This window comes from Ranitomeya variabilis, chromosome 4 (genome assembly GCF_051348905.1).
Source record: "Ranitomeya variabilis isolate aRanVar5 chromosome 4, aRanVar5.hap1, whole genome shotgun sequence".
NCBI classification, from domain to species: Eukaryota; Metazoa; Chordata; class Amphibia; order Anura; family Dendrobatidae; genus Ranitomeya; species Ranitomeya variabilis.
The window spans coordinates 373460528-373480961 of record NC_135235.1 but is presented as its reverse complement, the minus strand read 5'-3'; the positions used below and the strand labels follow the sequence as shown (position 1 = coordinate 373480961).

The window sequence follows — 20434 nt, the reverse complement described above, 5'->3', positions numbered from 1 at the left end:
GGAGCAATGCATATGAGATGAAAGTGTCAGGTTGGCATCTGCCAAGGGTTAGGGATTTGTATTAATGCAGAACAAAACATTAGTGTATAAACTGAATTTAGTAAGAGCACTATGTCACATGCATTGAGCCTTTCTCATATCCCTAATATTATGTCATCATCTTCACAATGGTTACACTGAAGTCTTTCTTTTTTTTTTTTAGGTCTGGTTTCAGAATCGAAGGGCAAAATGGAGAAAAACTGAAAGAGGCAGTTTTGAGCAAGACGGTTCAAAAGAAGGTACAACTGAAGTTACCTCCCCCACCAGAAGTCTTAATTCTCCTTCTTCAGGGGATCCTGCAAGGGGCAAAAAGGAAAACTTGGATGTACAACAGAGGCAAGGACATAAAATACTTTTTCACAATGAGTTGTGACTATAAACTATATGTGCCATCTATAATAATTCACGTTAGTGCTAAGGATGCAATTGGAAACCATGAAGGCTTCTCTGAAACAAACAAATCAATAGTGGATTGTGGGACATTGCATGGTGTTCATAACAGTTGACTATTTCATACCAATATCAAGGAAGACAAAAGTATTATGCTTACAGTTCAAATACAGTACAAATTCAGCAACAAATTGGCCTAACATATATTCGGATTTCCCATACAAACTGTAAGGAGGCTCTTCCAGTGCAATATGCTACTCTACCTGCCAACATTGGATACGGCGGATATTATTAAAACGCCCATTTACATCTCCTCCTCTAATCAGTGTACATTCAAGATGAGCTTACCCTTACCATTTACTTTGAGTTACATAATGATACCTAGTCATTTTATAGCAATGTCAACAACCACCTATGCATATGTTCAAATAAAGTTAAAAAAGGGGCCTCTACGTGATGCATGGTATGTGTGTGTGTGTGTGTGTATATATATATATATATATATATATATATATATATCCAACCCCAGGGTAAGGAGCTCAAATATATATCACATACAAAGGAATACAGATGTACAAATATAAAAGGGATGCAAAAGAGCAAAGAGAAGGAAACAGGAAAACAGATAGAGGGGAAGAAGAAAAGGGAACAGGGGAGTCAGAGCTACTTAATGGCCGAACAATTGACCAGTAAATATTCTAATAAACAATTAGACCTAAATTCTAATGTTTCTAGGATACCTATAAGGGTGTGAACTGCCTGAGGGGTGGTACTGCTAAGCAGTAAGATCAAAGTTGTCCCAAATTTTCTATTCCAGAGAGACCAATTTGTTTTCGTATTTTGCAATGTTATTGTTTTAAGAGCATAATTATGTTCATAAATGTTATGGGCCGCAATCCTTTCAATAATATATTCTATTGTAGGGGGATCTTTGTGCTTCCAAAAGGTAGTTATTAGATGGTTGGTAGTAATAAGTATATGACAGACAATATAATGATGGTCTTTTAAAAGATTATCTATGCCCAAAGAGAGTAATGCTAGTTATGGAGTAAGGGCTCATTTCCACTTGCGAGAGAAAAAACGGTCCGTAATCTGGACCGAAAAAAAGGGATGAAAAGTATGTGATTGTCATGCGAGTTCAATGCGATTTTTTAATCGCACCATCCATTTTACATCCGTATGCAATCCGTTTTTTTACATTTACAGGACCATTTACAGTGTTCTATGCCACAGAATGGTAATGTATCCGTAAAAAACAGACGGAATACGGATGGTCCGTATTCTATGCGTTTTTTTTCTCGCACCCATTGACTTGCATTGGCTAGTCTCGTCCGAGACTCGCAGCAAATCGCAGCATGCTGCAATTTTATTTCTCAGGCCGATTTCAGCTGAGAAAAATCGCAAATGAAAAGACACCTATTGAATAACATTGGTCCGAGTGCAATCCAATTTTTTATCGGATTGCACTCGTCCGTTTTCCTCGCAAGTGGAAATGAGCCCTAAGTGTAAGATGACTACCAATGAGATCATGAATTACAGATTCCACTTTCCCCAAAAGACTTTTGATATTTATACAATCCCAAAAGAGATGTTTTCTTGTTTCCTTTCTGCCTCCTCAACTCTGTTATTTTGTTCATAACTTTATCCCAACAACTTAGACTTCTTTTTATTACCCTCCCAACCCTGTTATTTTATAGCTCAAAATTGTTATTAATAGTTATGTTTGAAAATCTATTTTGTTAGTGTTAAACCTAATAAAAAATTGAAAAAAAAACTTGGATGCTTTTTCTTCAAATAACATAACAGGAAAAAAAAAAAAAGGACAAAGAGAATATGCACTAATAAATAAGGCCCATGATTATGGGATCCAGTATACCAGAGAATGTCATGTAAGTGGGGATTGGCCCCACGTGTATCGCTGCTATGGGAAATGTGCCTGATTTTCGCTGATGAAGCTGCTCCATAGCAGCGATACACGTGGGGCCTATCCCCACTTACATGACATTCTCTGGTATACTGGATCCCATATCCAAGGTCCTCATTTATTTGTGATATGCCTTCTCTATCCTTTTACATTTATTTCATATTTGTACATCTGTATTTCTTTTTTGTGATATACAGTATATTTGCGCTCTTTACCCTGAGGTTGGCTTTACTATATCATATGTATATATGCCACATATCATATAAAGGCATTTTTGTTTTTACTTTTTTGAATATGTGCATAGATAGTCATTGCAATTTTAGCCATTATTCAACAGCTTTTTTGCTGTGTTGTTTATTGCTCTTATTTATGGTGTCTTCTGCCAGCTTTTATCACAGGTGTGCTTATCATTGTGTAATGCTTTTTCTGCTTGTTGTACTTCAGATTACTTACTGATTTGGCACCCGTTTTTGTATTAGATGTGAGTCTCTTCTTTGCTCAAGTTGCTATTCCATCCATCCATCGGCGTGCCATGATATGATCATGGGGCACCAGCGGGTTGTCATAATAGCCGGAGTTCTGCTCCGGGTGCCTGTCATTAGGATACTCCTGTGAAAGCCAATGTTTGCTGGCATTCATAGGAGACCGTGATTTTCACTATACATAGCATGATCAGTGATCACAGCTTCAAGTCCCCTAATGTAAATGACAAATAAAGCAAAAAGTGAAAAAATGTTTTTTAAAATAGAAAAAAAAAATAGAAAAACACAAAACTTCAAATCATCCCCCTTTTCCGCAATGAAAAAGAAAACAAAATAAAAACCCACATATTTGGTATTGCTGTGTTTATAAAAGTCTGACCTATAATAATATAAAATAAATTAATCCGACTGGTAAACGGCGTAATGAGAAAAAAATCTAAATGCCAGAATTACATTTTTTCACAGCAGCAACATAATAAGATGTGATCAAAACATTGTATCTACATCAAATTAGTATCAGTAAAAACATCAGCTCAGGTGCAAAAAATACCGAAGGCCCTCATAAAGCCCCATATCCCCAAAAATTAAAGCGTTATGAGTCCCAGAAAATGGCGACAAAAGCAACATATTTTTTAGTTTTTTTTTTTACTAATTTCCAAATTTTCTTTCACCAATTAATTAACTAGACATGTTTGATATCTGCGTAATCGTGCTGACCTGGAGAATCATGTAGCCAGGTCAGTTATACTGTGTATTGAACACAGTAAATGTTTTTGCACTTTCAACGCACTTGGAATTTTTTTTCCCGCTTTCTAGTGTATCACATGATTAAATGAATGATATAATTCAAAAGTACAACTCATCACGGCAAAAAAGGCCACATATGGCTACATGGCTAGATAAAAAAACGTTGTGGCTCTTGGAAGGGGAGCAAAATGCAAAAACGGAAAATCTTTCTTGTGAAGGAGTTAAATGGCTTCCTGCTGATGGCGTACATGTACATATTAGATGTACACTATTCATTTAATTTTGAGCAGTATTTCATCTATATTGTAATAAAATCGTATCTGCATACATTATAGCCATCCTTTTTCTTGTTATCAGGTGTCTCTCTCATGACAGAGCCGTTCCTACAGCGACATCGTTCTTTCCATCTTGTTTGCCAGGAGCTCTGTTAAACAGTGCCAGCTATGCCCAAGCCTTGTCACATGTTGCATCCCTGAAAGGTGAGCGGTCATTTTAAAAGTAAATGGGTGGTAGATGTGTACAGACAGAGTGAATATTGTGGAGTCGCAGAGTTTTGTGGGACTTGCCCATTCATTAAGAAAAAAAATCTGTTATCAAAACAACCCCATTTAGAGAAATTCTGCTATAAATCTTCTGTAAGTGAATTCACATTTATTCTGCCAGCAGCAAAAATGATTAAACTACAAATAGTTTTGTTGTTCACTGCAGTGCTGTACGTTATTAGAATACAGTCTGCCTTTTACAGCAGCTAGAATTATGCCAGGATCAGAGCTGGCACAGACCGCCATAAAACAGACTGCATTCATGAATTTGGGTTCCTCTATAGTTTTCTATAAAAAAAGAAAATATTATGGACGGAAGTTGACCAATACTGTAGATGCATTTCTCTAATACAAATAATACAGAAGTAATTCTTACAACATGGAATCATTGTGTAATACCTGCACGAAATCTGTATTTACTTTTATATATTCATCCACAATGGCGCTGGTATAAATAATGGATAGGAAAGGAGGAATATTGCCAGTTTTGTATTATTTGATAAGAAAACCGGATTTGCCACAAATGTGCAACCAAAAAGGAATGAGCGACCACTAGTTAGTTTACAAAAGTATCTTTATCCTTATCACAAAAAATCTCTGTATTAAATAAATGTATAAAAAAGAGGAAGTGGAGGATGAGGACGCACAACAGTTCTTCAAGCCCCGAACACTACATCCACAGAAAGCAATGTCTTTCAATAAAACTACCTAAAATGTTAAAACAACTGTCAATGGATCTCAATATCACTACAATGCCCTATGCATCCTAACTTGTAATAGAGTAATCACAGGGAGATATTGCTAGACATACCCGTGAAAATAAATTATCGGTATCTCAGTTGTTAACACACTGTTGCTTTGCAGCATTGGTGTCAAATCCCATTGATGACAACTTCTGCAAGGAGTTTGTATGTTCTCCCCATGTTTGCGTGGGTTTCCTCCGGGTTCTCTGATTTTCTCCCTCACTCTAAAGACATACTGATATTCAATTTATATTGTGAGCCCCAATGAGGACAGTGATAAAGATATCTGTAAAGCACTGTAGAATATGATGGCGCTGTATAATGAAGTAGTGTAATAATAATAGTAAAAGAAGACACAAAAATGAAAGGCAAATAAGGAGAAGATGAAAGAGGACACTAAAATTATTCCTCAATGTCAATACTCCATTGAAAAAAATAGTTGAGTCCAAAATACAAGCATTTAAGTTAAAAAAAAATGTTCCCAGAGGTGTTCATATTCTTTAACAAAGAGCATCTCTTCATACTTATACACTAGAAAAATAAGTATTTTACATCTAGTATGCCATATGAAAATTTATTTTGGAAAATGTGGAAATGATGGTACAATAATCTAAAAGAACTATTAAATTGTGATTGTGTGTTTACTAGCTTTCTTGTCACTCCATAAGCCTGTTTGGCGCTTTTTAGACAACCAATAAACATGTGGGGATTGCCAGCCAATCACTGTAATGCCATCTTGGTTGTGCAATTACTATAATTGGCTGGCCGTAGAGCATCATCAGGTCAATATAAGGCCTGTGATGCTATGCTCGTCACACTGTACCCGGAAACAGGCAGAGCAGGGAGAGGTGCTGGTGAATGAGACAAAATTGTAGCTGTGTAATAGCCATGGACTCAACCACATTTACATTTCCTTCAAGTACACACCAGCCCTTCTTAGGGCTAATTATAATCAATAGTTATACTGCTGTTAGCAGCACTTAGGGACAGATTGTGCTGAAGGGATTGTGTAGGACAGGATAGGGTGAATTGCATGTCCTTAATGCTGCAGATCTCCATCTGAGGTGGGCCAATTTCACTGTGATTGTAATACTGCAATTTTTTTTCCAGCAGTTAAATTTTATGCAGCATTTATCATGCTCCAGATGTGCCTCAAAACAAAAAAACTTGTTTAGAAATAGCATCGCTATATTGATACTGCAGTGTAATAATTCTTTCTAAAGTGGGACAATTTTCCTACAATTGTAATACTGCAAATTTTTTACAGCAGTGAAATTCTATACAGCATATATTGTGCTTCAGATCTACATGAAAACAAAATAAAAAAAAACTTGTTTGGTTAGAAATAATATCACTATATTGATATTGCAGCATAAGAAGTCCATCTGAGGTGGGTCAATTTTCCTGCAATAGTAAGAAAGCAAAGTTTTCTCAATAGGGATATATAATGAGTAATTTTAAATGTGCAAGTGATGGGGAAGTGGACGTGATGATGATGGTGAGTGCAGCAGAGGGCAGTAGTTGAATTCCAGCTACACCAAGCTTGGCGGCATTCTGGTCAGCCTCCGCACATAAGAGCTGATGAATGGGCATGGATGTCTGACATCTTTTCAGTTCTGCATAACTTTGAGGACTTGACCAAGATGGTGAGCGGCAATGACGCCATAATCAGTGTTACCATGCCCCTTCTCTGTCTACTGAAACCCCTCTGCTCACAATTAAAGAGGAGGCTTTGAAGGCAAGTCAAGTTGGCACGAGCAAGAAACTATACTGTGTGATGCCCAGCCTCATCTCATCTTCTCAACGCTGATTGGGTGATGATAATGATGAGGAGGAACAGTGGCTGGTTGCCTGCACTACAGATGGTAGTATGCACACCACCTTCATCCTGCCATGGATGAGCCTGAAGACAAGTAGGAGATGAAGGATAAGAAGGAGGATGAGGAGGATGAGAAGGACAGTCGTCCTCTTGCTGGGGACAGGGAAGTCTTGGCTATTGGCAGTCTGGCATGCATGGCTGAGTTCATGTTCCACTGCCTTTCCTGTGACCCTCGCATTGTACTCATTTTGGCCAACATTCATTACTGGTTGGTTCTCGAACATGCTACAAGGAGAACTTGACATCTCTCCTTCCCGTGGTGAAGAGGTCTAATAAAATGTTGCCGTACCAGAAAGCCCTAGTTAAAGAATTATTTAAAAAATCCCATCTGACAATGCTGGCGGCAGTGGTCACAGATCCTTGGACAACCAAGGAGTAGAGATGAGGGAGACACACACCAGATGCAGCAGGGGCAGGGGAACACTATCAAAGGTCTGGGATAGTTTTCTCAGACCCTCCTATTGCTAAGGTCCTGATGTGTGGGGTACTCTGACAAATAGGGAAAAGTTTTGGAAGATGCTGAAGGAGTACCTTGCCGACTGTACCAGCTCCCTCCATGATTCCTCTGTGCCTTAGATACATCCACCTGTCAACTAAAAATGCTGGCAGGCTTATAAAAATGAACAAGGCCTGGATTGGACCAGACTTCTCTAAACCACCAGATGATAGCAACGGAAAATAAACGGAAATCCAGTGGGTTTTTTTCTCATCCATTCCCATGCACCCGTTCCCACCCAAACTTGGATATACGCTTCAGGATTTATCTATTTTGTATTGTCCTCCTCTTTCTCTTCTTCCAGCACTATATCAATAAGGTGACCATGCTACCCTCACTATAATTTTTTAAGGGTGTTTTTAATGCTGATCTCCTCCATATCAAGCTGAGTAGATGTGAAATACTCTACTATATTACCCAGTAGGATGCTGCTACATTAAAATATTTTTTTTCATGGCTAATTCAAAGAGATTCTATTCTGTTACAATAATACTTATCTTTATTTGCACTTCGTCTACGGTGAGGTGGGGCAGTAGGAATAGCATATGACAAGCTTCTAGTCAGGGATTATTGCCTTATAAATTATAATTTTTGCTGCTGCAGATTTCAGTTTTTTTACAGTGATATGTGCTCTGAAATTAATTAAAGCTGGCAGTGTTGCTTGCATTCCTCCAGAATTTGCTGCTGCCACGTGCATGAAACATCTTTTCAGAGCTGGTTGAAGTTCCTTCTATATTCTACAATAATACCACTCTTATTTGCAATTTGCCTACGGTGAGGTGTCACAGTAGGTATGGCATATGACAGGCATCTAGTCAGGGATTATTGCCTTTTACATTTTAAGCATTCCTGTTGTTTTTGCCCATGCATTGATTGACCAATTCATTTTTTTTCACACTGATCTGTACTCAGGAATTCATCAAAGCAGGCAAAATTAACTGATTTAATGTGTCCATTTACAGTTTCTCTGTAGCATCCGTATGTAAGAGGTAGTGGTGGGAGAGTTTACGCTACTAGAGCTGGAATTACCACTTCTGAACTCTCCGGTGTTTTTTTTTCCATCTATTTCTGGGTGGTTCTTGAAGTGTGTTTGTGGTCATTGTCGCTGGAAGACTCATGAGCTAGGATGCCATCACAAATTTCTGATCCCAGGCACTACATTGCAACCAAAATTCCGTTGTGAATCTTCACATTTCATGATGCCTTGCACACAGTCAAGGCACCCAGGGCCAAAAGCAGCAAACCACCCCAAAATATCATTGAATCTCCACAATATTTGACTGTAATAACTGTGTTCTTTTATTTGTAGACCTCATTCCATTTACAGTAAACAGAATGCTGTGCTTTACCTAAAAGCTCTATCTTGGCCTGCTGGCTCTCTAAAAATTGTTGGGGCCTCCTGCTGGCCCTCTATAAATTGTGAGAGCTACCTGTTGGCTTTCAAACTTTACAGTATTAATACAAAAAAGAAAATTTGACCACCACAGATGTATAAATTATATTGCAGTATCAATATACGGCTATGCAAAGCATAGCCATCTGCTGACCCTCCAAAAATACCTAGTGAGGGCTGGCTGCTGGCCTTCTAAAATTAGAGTGAGAGCTGCCTGCTGGCACTCTGACAATTCTAAAGGCAATCTGATGGCACTCTACAAATAGTGATGGCCACCAGATGGCCATGAAAATAAAAAAAATTACCGTATTTTTCGCTTTGTAAGACGCTCCGGATTATAAGACGCACCCCAAATTTTGAGGAGAAAAATAGGAAAAAAGTTTTTTTAATAAATTAGTGGGGCGTCTTATAATCCATGCGTCTTATTACTTACCAGGGGTTGTGGCTGCGGTGGATCAGGGTCCCAGGGTCGTTGCTGGAGGCAGGAGTGGATCATTGCTGCAGGCTGGAATGAGGGTCTGCAGGGGGGCTCCTATGCAGCAGGGGGGCTCCTGTGCTGCAGGCTGGGATGAGGAGGTCTGCAGGGGGGCTCCTATGCAGCAGGGGGGCTCCTGTGCTGAAGGCTGGGATGAGGAGGTCTGCAGGGGGGCTCCTATGCAGCAGGGGGGCTCCTGTGCTGCAGGCTGGGATGAGGAGGTCTGCAGGGGGGCTCCTATGCAGCAGGGGGGCTCCTGTGCTGCAGGCTGGGATGAGGAGGTCTGCAGGGGGGCTCCTATGCAGCAGGGGGGCTCCTGTGCTGCAGGCTGGGATGAGGCGGTCTGCGGGGGGGCTCCTGTGCTGCAGGGGGGCTTCGGGGCTGCAGGGCTGTTTCCGGTGCTGCGGGGGCTCTGCCGACATATTGTGAAAGGCCAGAGCCCCCTGGCAGTTCGTCCATGTATTCCTGTATGACTGACTCCGGGAAAATGGCCGCCGGAATCTCGAGAGATGAGATCTCAGCGCTGAAATCTCATCTCCCGAGATTTCGGCGGCCATTTTCCCGGAGTCAGTCATACAGGAAGGAACACATGGACGAACTGCCGGGGGGCTCTGGTCTTTCACAAAATGTCACCAGAGCCCCCGCAGCACCGGAGTAGCAGCGGACAACCGCGTTGGCGGGCAGCAGCAGCAGCGGGCGGCAGCGGACACCCCCTCATCCCAGCCTGTAATGGTAAGCGGTATATCTGCTTTGTAAGACGCACCCCCATTTCCCCCCCAAATTTGGGGGAAATAAAGTGCGTCTTACAAAGCGGAAAATACGGTATTTTCAGAGTCCCTCCTTCAGAAGTCAAACAGGATCAGTCTGATCATATCTCACACACCACACGGACAGATAAGGTATTAAAGTTATAAAATTACATTTCCTGTTGTTTTTTTCACCATTGACAGCAATGCAAACGTGGAAAAAATGAACACTGCGTGTGAATATATCCCAAGGTGTGGATGAACATTTTTTTTTTCCTTTTACTTATTTTGCATCATATACAAGTCATTATCCTGGAAAGATTGTTTTTTAACATTTTTTTTCCAGTCAAATCCATCTTAACTGCAGTTTTTATATGTTTTCTTCTCAGTCTGTAAAAGTGGAGTAATATTACTCTGACAACATTATTCACAGCAGCGACCTGCGATTCAGAGATGCTTCCAGTTTCCATAGTTTTCAGCAATTTTTAGACCCTATCCAGACCTCTAGGGGGAGGGGGGCTGGAAAAATGCTCAAGTTTCCCATTGACTTCCGTTATACTCAGTCAATCACCCAGAAATTAGGAGATTTTCTTGACTCGAGTAATGAGTAACCGAGCATTATCGTGCTTGCTCTTCACTAGTCACAGTTTGTCTTTCTAATATTGCTGGGCAAGCCTCTTCCAGCACAGCTCTCTGTGGTTTCCTGCCCCAAGTTATTGCCTTAGCGTTCACTCATGTTGAGCACAGAATGTTCTTGTGATTGTGTGGTCTGGCGGAGGAAAAGTCCTGCTATTTCAATTACTTATAGTTAAAAGCATCAGGGGCATGTAGTCCCGTCACATCCTTTAATGACCAGTAATATAGCTTGACAATTAATTAAAAGCAGCCACTTATTAATTGGAGAGCAGCAGGATATATGTCCTGCATAACATCATCATTATTATGTCATAATTGCTTCTTGTCAGTCCAGATTTACTAAGAATTTTAATTTTGCACTTACCTTGCAGCAATGTAGAATTTACACAAAAGAATTCTTCAGTCCTTTGACCAGCAAACTGTTTCCAGCTGACGGTGACCATCAATACCCTGTGGTTTTCCAGCTGAGCCAATTTAATGTTAATGTTATCCCTATTTTTCAGACATTTTTTTTTTTTTGCATACATGGGTTTTGTCTGCCTATTTTTGAAAGCAATTATAAGGCATTCGGTAACACTATCTTTGATAACAATTGAAGTAAATGGGGTTAGAATTCTGTCTGAAGCCAACATACTGTTGTTGTCATGTTCTCATGTCTTGCCTTTTTTTGCTTATAAGACATTTACCAGAAAATTGAAAAGATTTATTTCTGCAAATCTTATTTGCAGTTAATCCTCACTATAAGGCTGGGGTCAGACATAGCATATAACAATGCGGTCCGTTTTTTACGGCTGAGATACGCAGAAAAGTTCCTGAACAGTGATCCGTATTCAATGCGAGGATGCGATTTTTTTTTCTCCCAAAAATATCCGTGTGTCATCCGTATGGCATCCGTACTGCGAGATTTTCTCGCTGGCTTGCAAAATGGACATATCATGGATCCATGAGCTCAAATATTTGTGAAAACATATATACAGTCTAATTCAATTGCCGGCTTTTGCTAAGTCCTTACCGAACCTGACAGGATATGAGACATGGTTTACATACAGTAAACCATTTCATATCCGTTATATTTTTACATATTCCTCACTAATAATGTTAGTAGTGTGTGTGTGTACAAAATTTGTGAGCTCTAGGTGTTAAAATAAAGGGTTAAATCAAGGAAAAAACTGGCATGGGCTCCCGCGCAATTTTCTCCGCCAGAGTGGGAAAGCCAGTGACTGAGGGCAGATATTAATAGCTTAGAGAGGGACCATGGTAATTGCCCCCCTCGGCTAAAAACATCTGCCCCCAGCCACCCCAGAAAAGGCACATCTGGAAGATTCACCTATTCTGGCACTTGGCCTCTCTCTTCCCACTCCCCTGTAGTGGTGGGATATGGGGTAATAAGGGGTTAATGTCACCTTGCTATTGTAAGGTGACATTAAGCCTGGTTAATAATGGAGAGATGTCAATAAGACACCGATCCATTATTAAGCCACTAGTCTGAAAGGGTTAAAAATACACACACACACACACATTAAGAATAAGGTATTTTAATGAAAGAAAGAAACACACAGGGTTTTATTATCTTTATTGTACGCTCAATCCAACTGATGACCCTGTGGGATAAGTTAAAAAATAATGCATATGCAATGGTTTACTGTATGTAAACCATGTCTCATATCTAGTGTTGAGCATTCCGATACCGCAAGTATCGGGTATCGGCCGATACTTGCGGGTATCGGAATTCCGATACCGAGATCCGATACTTTTGTGGTATCGGGTATCGGTATCGAAACAACATTAATGTGTAAAATTAAGAACTAAAATAAAAAATATTGCTATACTCACCTCTCCGACGCAGCCTGGACCTCACCGAGGGAACCGGCAGCGTTCTTTGCTTAAAATGCGCGCTTTTCCTTTCTTCCGTGACGTCACGGCTTGTGATTGGTCGCGTGCCGCCCATGTGGCCGCGACGCGACCAATCACAGCAAGCCGTGACGTAATTTTCAGGTCCTTCTAGGCATTCAGTATTTTAAAATTACGTTCCGACTTTGTGATTGGTCGCGTCGCGGTCACATGGGCGACGCGACCAATCACAAGCTGTGACGTCACGGGAGGCAGGAGATGCGCGCATTTTTAAAATTACGTCACGGCTTGTGATTGGTTGCGTGCCGCCCATGTGACCGCGACGCGACCAATCACAGCAAGCCGTGACGTAATTTCAGGTCCTGATGCCTATTTCTGCATTGAGGACCTGAAATTACGTCACGGCTTGCTGTGATTGGTCGCGTCGCGGTCACATGGGCGACGCGACCAATCACAAGCCATGACGTCACGGGGGGCAGGAGACGCGCGCATTTTTAAAATTGCGTCACGGCTTGTGATTGGTTGCGTGCCGCCCATGTGACCGCGACGCGACCAATCACAGCAAGCCGTGACGTAATTTCAGGTCCTGATGCCTATTTCTGCATTGAGGACCTGAAATTACGTCACGGCTTGCTGTGATTGGTCGCGTCGCGGTCACATGGGCGGCACGCAACCAATCACAAGCCGTGATGTGATTTTAAAAATGCGCGCGTCTCCTGCCTCCCGTGACGTCATGGCTTGTGATTGGTCGCGTCGCCCATGTGACCGCGACGCGACCAATCACAAAGCCGGAACGTAATTTTAAAATACTGAATGCCTAGAAGGACCTGAAAATTATGTCACGGCTTGCTGTGATTGGTCGCGTCGCGGCCACATGGGCGGCACGTGACCAATCACAAGCCGTGACGTCACGGAAGGAAGGAAAAGCGCGCATTTTAAGCAAAGAACGCTGCCGGTTCCCTCGGTGAGGTCCAGGCTGCGTCGGAGAGGTGAGTATAGCAATATTTTTTATTTCAATTCTTTATTTTACACATTAATATGGTTCCCAGGGCCTGAAGGAGAGTTTCCTCTCCTTCAGACCCTGGGAACTATCAGGGATACCGTCCGATACTTGAGTCCCATTAACTTGTATTGGTATCGGGTATCGGTATCGGATTAGATCCGATACTTTGCCGGTATCGGCCGATACTTTCCGATACTGATACTTTCAAGTATCGGACGGTATCGCTCAACACTACTCATATCCTGTCGGATTCGGTAAGGAATTAGAAAAAGCCAGAAATTGAATTACCGGCTTTTATGCTATCTAGCGCTGTATTAAATTTAAATATATATGTGTGTGTCAATGATATATATATATATATATATATATATATATATATATATATATATATATATATACACTGTGTTCCAAATTATTATGCACATAGAGTTTAGGAGTGATAAGGTTAGAATTTTTTTGTTTGTCATTTAAACTCATTGATGGTGATGTGTGTCAGGACTCTTTATATCACTGAAAGCAATTGCAGATACCTGTGCACATTAGTTTGGCAGGTGTGCCCAAATAAAGGCAAGACTACTTAAGAAGGCTGTTCCACATTATTAAGCAGCCTACATTTTTTGCCAAAATGGGAAAGAAAAAGGATGTGTCGGCTGCTGAGAATCAACAAATTGTGGAGTATTTAGGTCAAGGCATGACTACAATCAACATTGCCAAGACACTTCATCGCACAATCAAGAAGTATGTAGCTGATTCCCAGCACACACGTGTGCGTGCTGATAAGGAAAAATTGAGGACTCTTTCCAACATGCAATTGCGTAAGGTTAAAAAAGCAGCTGCAAAAATGCCTTGTCATAGCAGCAGACAAGTTTTTGAAGCTGCTGGTGCCTCCAACGTCCCCAGAACAACAAGATGCAGGGTCCTTCAGAGGTTTGCAGCTGTGCGTAAGCCATCCTGTCGACCACCTCTATCCACTGCAACAAGCAGAAACGGCTCCAGTGGGCCAAACGATACATGAAAACTGACTTCCAAACTGTTTTGTTCACCGATGAGTGCCGTGCAACGCTCGATGGTCCAGATGGATGGAGTGGAGGATGGACACCCCATGAAAACACGGCTAAGGCGCCAACAAGGAGGAGGTGGAGTAATGTTTTGGGCTGGAATCATGGGGAGAGAGATTGTTGGCCCCTTTATGATCCCTGAAGGGGTAAAGATGAACTCCATAATCTATGTGGAGTTTCTAAAACAACACTTCCTGCCATGGTTCAAGAGGAAGAACCGTGCTTTCCGCAGCAAGATCATTTTCATGCATGATAATGCACCGTCTCATGCTGCAAAAAACACATCTGCATCTCTGGCTGCTATGGGCATAAAAGAGGACAAACTTACGGTGTGGCCACTATCTTCCCCTGACCTCAACCCCATTGAGAACCACTGGAGCATCATCAAAAGGAGTGTCTATGATGGCGGGAGGCAGTTCACATCTAAGCAACAGCTCTGGGAGGGGTGTTGTGATCCTTAGTGGCTGAGGATCACAGAATGAACTAGCTAAGTTACTGAACATAGAACGAGCTCTAGGGAGGTGGTAACTGGACTGACCGCAAAACCTGATCCTAACTAACACACTAAAGGTAGCCGGTGAACGTGCCTAAATTCCTGGACGTCTCGACGCAGCCTGAGAAACTTGCTACCCCTATAGAGAAAGTAAGACCTCACTTGCCTCAGAGAAATGACCCCAAAGATATAGGAAGCCCCCAACAAATAATAACGGTGAGGTAAGGGGAAAATACAAAACGTAGAAATTAAAACATTCAGCAAATGAGGCCCACTAATACTAGATAGCAGAAGACAGGCAGGGAACTGTGCGGTCAGTAAAAAACCCTATACAAAATATCCACGCTGAGAATACAAGAACCCCCACACCAACTAACGGTGTGAGGGGAGAAACTCAGCCCCCTAGAACTACCAGCAAGCAAGGAAATCACATATTAGCAAGCTGGACAAGGACAAATAAATAACCAAGAAACATATTGAACACTGATGAGCAAAAAATAACCAAACAGAAACTTAGCTTCTCTTGGCGAGACTGATAACGAAGGGATTCAGGAGAGATCAAAATAGCACTGAATACATCGACAGCAGGCAACCACTGAAAGTCCAGGTGAGCTAAATAGGAAACCAGCTAACAGATAACGAGACAGCTGAACCAGCCTCAGACCTGCAGAATGACACAAAGAGCCACCAGAGGGAGCCCAAAGACAGCACTCACACAGTACCACTTGTGAGCACAAGAGGGAGCCCAAAAACAGAGTTCACAACAGAGGGGATTCTGTCCACATGCAAAACAATTGGAGCAGAAACCATCCAAAAACTGACAAATTCAATGGACGAGAGAGTTCAGAAGCTTCTTTTCAACAAGGGGTCCTATGTGCAAATGTAACATCACCTAGAATAAAGTTTTCACTTGAAAACTGTTTGATTTCATTTTGTAATAAGCTGATAATGCTTATAACTTCACAATTGACCATTTTTTTGTTCAAAATAAAAAAAAAGGTTGAAAACTCTGCTGTGCATAATAATTTGGAACATGCATTTTGAGTGTTTATTTTTTTTTAAAAGATACTGTTTTCATAGGCAGTTTGTTCCTAAACATTGCAACTATACTAGAATAGTAGATGACTGGAAAATAACAATGGCTGCAATTCAGATAGGTAATTTAGAGAAAATATGAGGAAATATTATTTGCATAATAATTTGGAACACAGTGTATATATATATATATATATATATATATATATATATATATATATATATATATATATATATATATATATATATATATACTGTATATTTTAAGAACTTTTACTTTTTTAGGTTTTTATTTTTATGTCTAATTTTACCCCAGTAGTACACAAATTGCAGCCTGTTTATATATCTTGTCTGAAAATCGAGAGATTTTGTTGTGACAAGTTAAAACTCTGTCATTTTTTTCCAGATGCGATTCTCAAATGAGGATTCAGCATTATATGGCTAAGCTCATGCAGGCGTATAAAAAATTTGTCCAAAATTCTAATCCAGAAAAAGACTATTTTCATCTGTATGGTGTCCATATGCGTCCATTTTTATACATCATCAGTTATTTATATTTACTAAACCAGATACAGTTTCACATGTAATATAAGTGTAATGTATCTATAAAAATCAGATGCAATACCATCATATGGGATCTGACTTTTTTTACGGACCCATAGTCTTGAATGGGCAAGTTTCATTTGAAATATGGATGAAACTACTGCAGGCTGAGCTTGGCTAAAATTTAAGAATTAATTCACATTGAAACACATCAAGTCCTTATTCACAAATCAATATATTTTGGAAGTGTTTATCCACATTTGTAGGCCAAAATGAGGAGTGAATCCAAAAACACTGAATAATGTGAATCTTTCAATTGGGCCAGAGTCACACTATCCTACAACATGGCCGAATACTATGTGATAAAACATCCCACAGCGCTCATCCCAGTGTTACTCTATGGGGCAGCTCAGATCTCTGACTTTCTCAGGCCGATTTGCATCAGTTGCCATTTGCTTGTCTGTTTCCAGCCTAACATGCCGGGGTTACACTAGTGTATCACATCCGATGCGGTATACTAATGACCCTCGGCAAGCTCTGTGCTCAGATCCTCTCACATGAGAGAATCGAAGCACTGGTCTGGAGGAAACAGAGAAAATAATTTCTTCATCTCCATCATGGCCTGTCTCAGCGTGTATCGGACTGCACTTGGCTGACAACCAGTTCGATGTTTCACAAGCACCCATAGACTTGTATGGGTGCATGCGATCCGAATTCAGCATGCAATCACAACCTGCTACATTTTTTTTCCTTTCCGATTACAATTCGATCGGAGCAGGGAAAAAAAACCATTGAGAACACGAGCATAGGATTAAATTGGTATGAATGCAATCTGATTTTTAGTTGCAAGTGGGAGCGAGCCCTTAGTTTTTCTCTCTGTAGGTTTCATTCCTGATTTTGGCCTACAAATTCTGATACAAAAATAATCCTGTTGTGTGAACAACGCCTAATCTGCAATTTGAAAAATCAGTTGAAATATTCTACTTGATCATCTGTCAAAGAGAATATATCATCCCTAACCAACAATATGGCTACAGAAAGTTGTAGTGTCATCTGTTCCTAGTGTCAAGAGATTGGATACAGATTTTGGGAATTTCGAGGTTTATGATTGTTGTGACACTGTAGCCTTGTACAGTTAATGCTCGTCTTTAGAGATCAATTTGTTTGCTTGTGTTCAAAGCTTTGATCAGAGGTAGGGAGGTGAGGTTTGGTGCTTGTGTTTGTGTGCAAAGGGTAGTCTTCCTGTCAGACTTACAGAATTGATTCCCCTTCCACCCACCACAGGGAGGCTGTGTTATTACATTAAGTATTAATCTGTTCAGATGATCTCACTGTGCAATACTCTGATTCAGCACTATTGCTGCAGCTAATGGAGAGCAAACCCTTTCACTGCCAGATGACTTGCGGAAGTTTGCAGAATTTCAAATGTGTAGCAGGAGAGATAGCTAGCTAGCTAGATAGATAGGTGATAGATACAGTTGATAATAATAATAATCTTTATTTATATAGCGCCAACATATTCCGCAGCGCTTTACAGTTTAACACTTTCAAACACCAGTCATAAGTAACAACTTTAACAATACAATGTAATTAAAACAAAATAAGACGACCCTGCTTGTGAGAGCTTACCATCTACAATGAGGTGGGGAGTTGCGAAGTACAGGTGTGTATTTACAATGATGATCCAGCCATCTTGAGGGGGTGGGGGGTAGATGGAGATAGTGAATGGGCTACACACACACACACTTACACATAAAATTACTTTGATTAGGGAGCTCTGAACAAATGTGTTTTGAGGGCGTGCCTAAAACTATGCAAATTGTGGATGGTCCTAATATCTTGGGGTGGAGCATTCCAGAGGATTGGCGCAGCACGGGAGAAGTCTTGGAGTCAGGAGTGGGAGGTACAGATTAGCGCAGAGGTTAGTCGAAAGTCGTTTGCAGAGCGTAGTGGTCGGTTAGGCCGATAGACAGAAATGAGGGAGGAGATGTAAGGGGGTGCTGCACTGTGAAGAGCTTTGTGGGTGAGAACAAGTACTTTGAATTGGATTCTATAATGAATAGGCAGCCAGTGTAACGACTGGTGAAAAGCGGACACATCTGAATACCGATTAGCTAGATGGACAACTCTGGCTGCTGCATTAAGGATGGACTGGAGAGGGGAATTAATAGAGCATTGCAGTAGTCCAGGCGGGAGTGGATCAGGGCGACAGTGAGGGTTTTTGTTGTTTCCATGGTGAGAAAAGGGCGGATTCTAGAGATGTTCTTTAGGTGTAAGTGGCAAGAGCGGGTAAGAGATTGTATATGAGAAGTGAAGGAGAGATTGGTGTTAAACATAACACCCAGACAGCGCACCTGGTGCCAGGGTGTAATTATGGTGCCACCCACGGAGAGGAAAATGTCAGATTTAGGGAGGTTAGTAGACGGCGGGAGCAGAAGAAGTTCAGTTTTGGAGAGGTTGAGATTCAGATAGAGAACGGACATGATTTTGGAGACTGCGGACAGACAGTCACTGGCATTCTGTAGTACAGCAGGGATAAGGTCAGGGGATGACGTGTATAGTTGTGTGTCATCAGCATAAAGATGGTACTGAAAGCCAAATCTGCTGATGGTCTGTCCTATTGGGGTCGTGTAGAGAGAGAAGAGAAGGGGGCCAAGGACTGAGCCCTGAGGTACCCCGACAGCGAAAGGAAGAGGAGATGAAGTGGAACCAGCAAACAAAACACTAAAGGAGTGGACAGAAAGATAGGAAGAGAACAAGGAGAGGGCATTGTCCTTAATGCCTAATGACTGGAGCATAGAGAGTAGGAGACGGTGGTCAAGTGTCGAAAGCTGCAGAAAGGTAGAGAAGAGTGAGCAGAGTGGTCACTGTTATGTTTTGCTGTCAGAAGGTCATTGGTCACTTTGATGAGTGCAGTTTCTGTTGAATGTAGGCTTCATAAGCCGGACACAGAAGGGTCTAGGAGGGAGTGCGTGGAGAGGTAACGGGTAAGGCGGGAGTAGACCAGGCACTCCAAGAAGGTAGAAATGAAGGGGAGATTGGAGACTGGTCTGTAGTTATTTGTGCAGGATTGGTCGAGAGCGGGTTTCTTTAATAATGGAGTAATCCTCAAAGGAGGATGGGAAAATGCCAGAGGAGAGGGAGAGATTAAAGATTGTAGTTAGGTGAGTTGTGATGACTGGAGAGAGAGAGAGACTGGAGGAGATGTGAGGGAATGGGGTCAGTAGTGCATGTAGTTGGATGAGAAGAAGAGAGGAGCCTGGAGACTTCTACTTTGATGGGATCAAATGTGGAGAGTGAGCCAGGGCAAATGCAGGGAGGGATGGGAGTAACAGTACTTGGTGGCTGGGAGCGGATTTCCTGATGGATGTTATCTATTTTCTCTATAAAGTGGGAGGCCAGGTCATCAGTGCAAATATCTGTGATAGGGGCTTGTGCTTTTGGTCTGAGGAGGGAGTGAAAGGTGTCAGAATTTTTCTTGGCGTTGTTTGATATTGAGGAGATCAGGGTTGTGTAGTAGGTCTGTTTGGTGAGGTGAAGGGCAGAGTTAAAGGTTCTTAACATAAATTTGAAGTGGATGAAGTCTTCTGGTGTGCGAGTTATCCTCCATAAGCGTTCAGCACTCCTAGAGCATCGCTGGAGAAATTGAGTTTGCGATGTGAGCCAGGGCTGATTTACTTTGTGTTTGGAGGTTTTGCGGGAGAGAGGCGCTACTTGGTCCAGGGTGCTTCTGAGAGTGTCATTGTAGTGGTATACAGCCAGATCAGGACAGGAAAAATAGATTTAGGACAGTGATGAGTGTAGGGAGTCTGTAAGTGTATGAGGGTTAATAGCTTGTAGATTTCTGAATGTATGGTAGGTAGGAGTGTGCTGGGGTGGGCGAGGATTTGTGAGCATGAAGGAGAGAATATTGTGGTCAGAGAGGGGAAGCGGTGAGTTGAAACCATAATCGTACATAC

At 41.4% G+C, this 20434-nt stretch overlaps 1 protein-coding gene across 1 annotated transcript in view; it reads left to right on the top strand.

The window, feature by feature from the left end:
- Nucleotides 1-20434, top strand: part of DRGX (dorsal root ganglia homeobox) — a 107543-nt gene that overhangs the window by 14744 nt on the left and 72365 nt on the right. Inside the window, exons 5-6 of the mRNA XM_077250758.1 lie at nt 203-381; nt 3955-4061. Of these exons, the coding sequence (XP_077106873.1) occupies nt 203-381; nt 3955-4061 (286 nt within the window). The remainder of the gene's footprint in view (nt 1-202; nt 382-3954; nt 4062-20434) is intronic.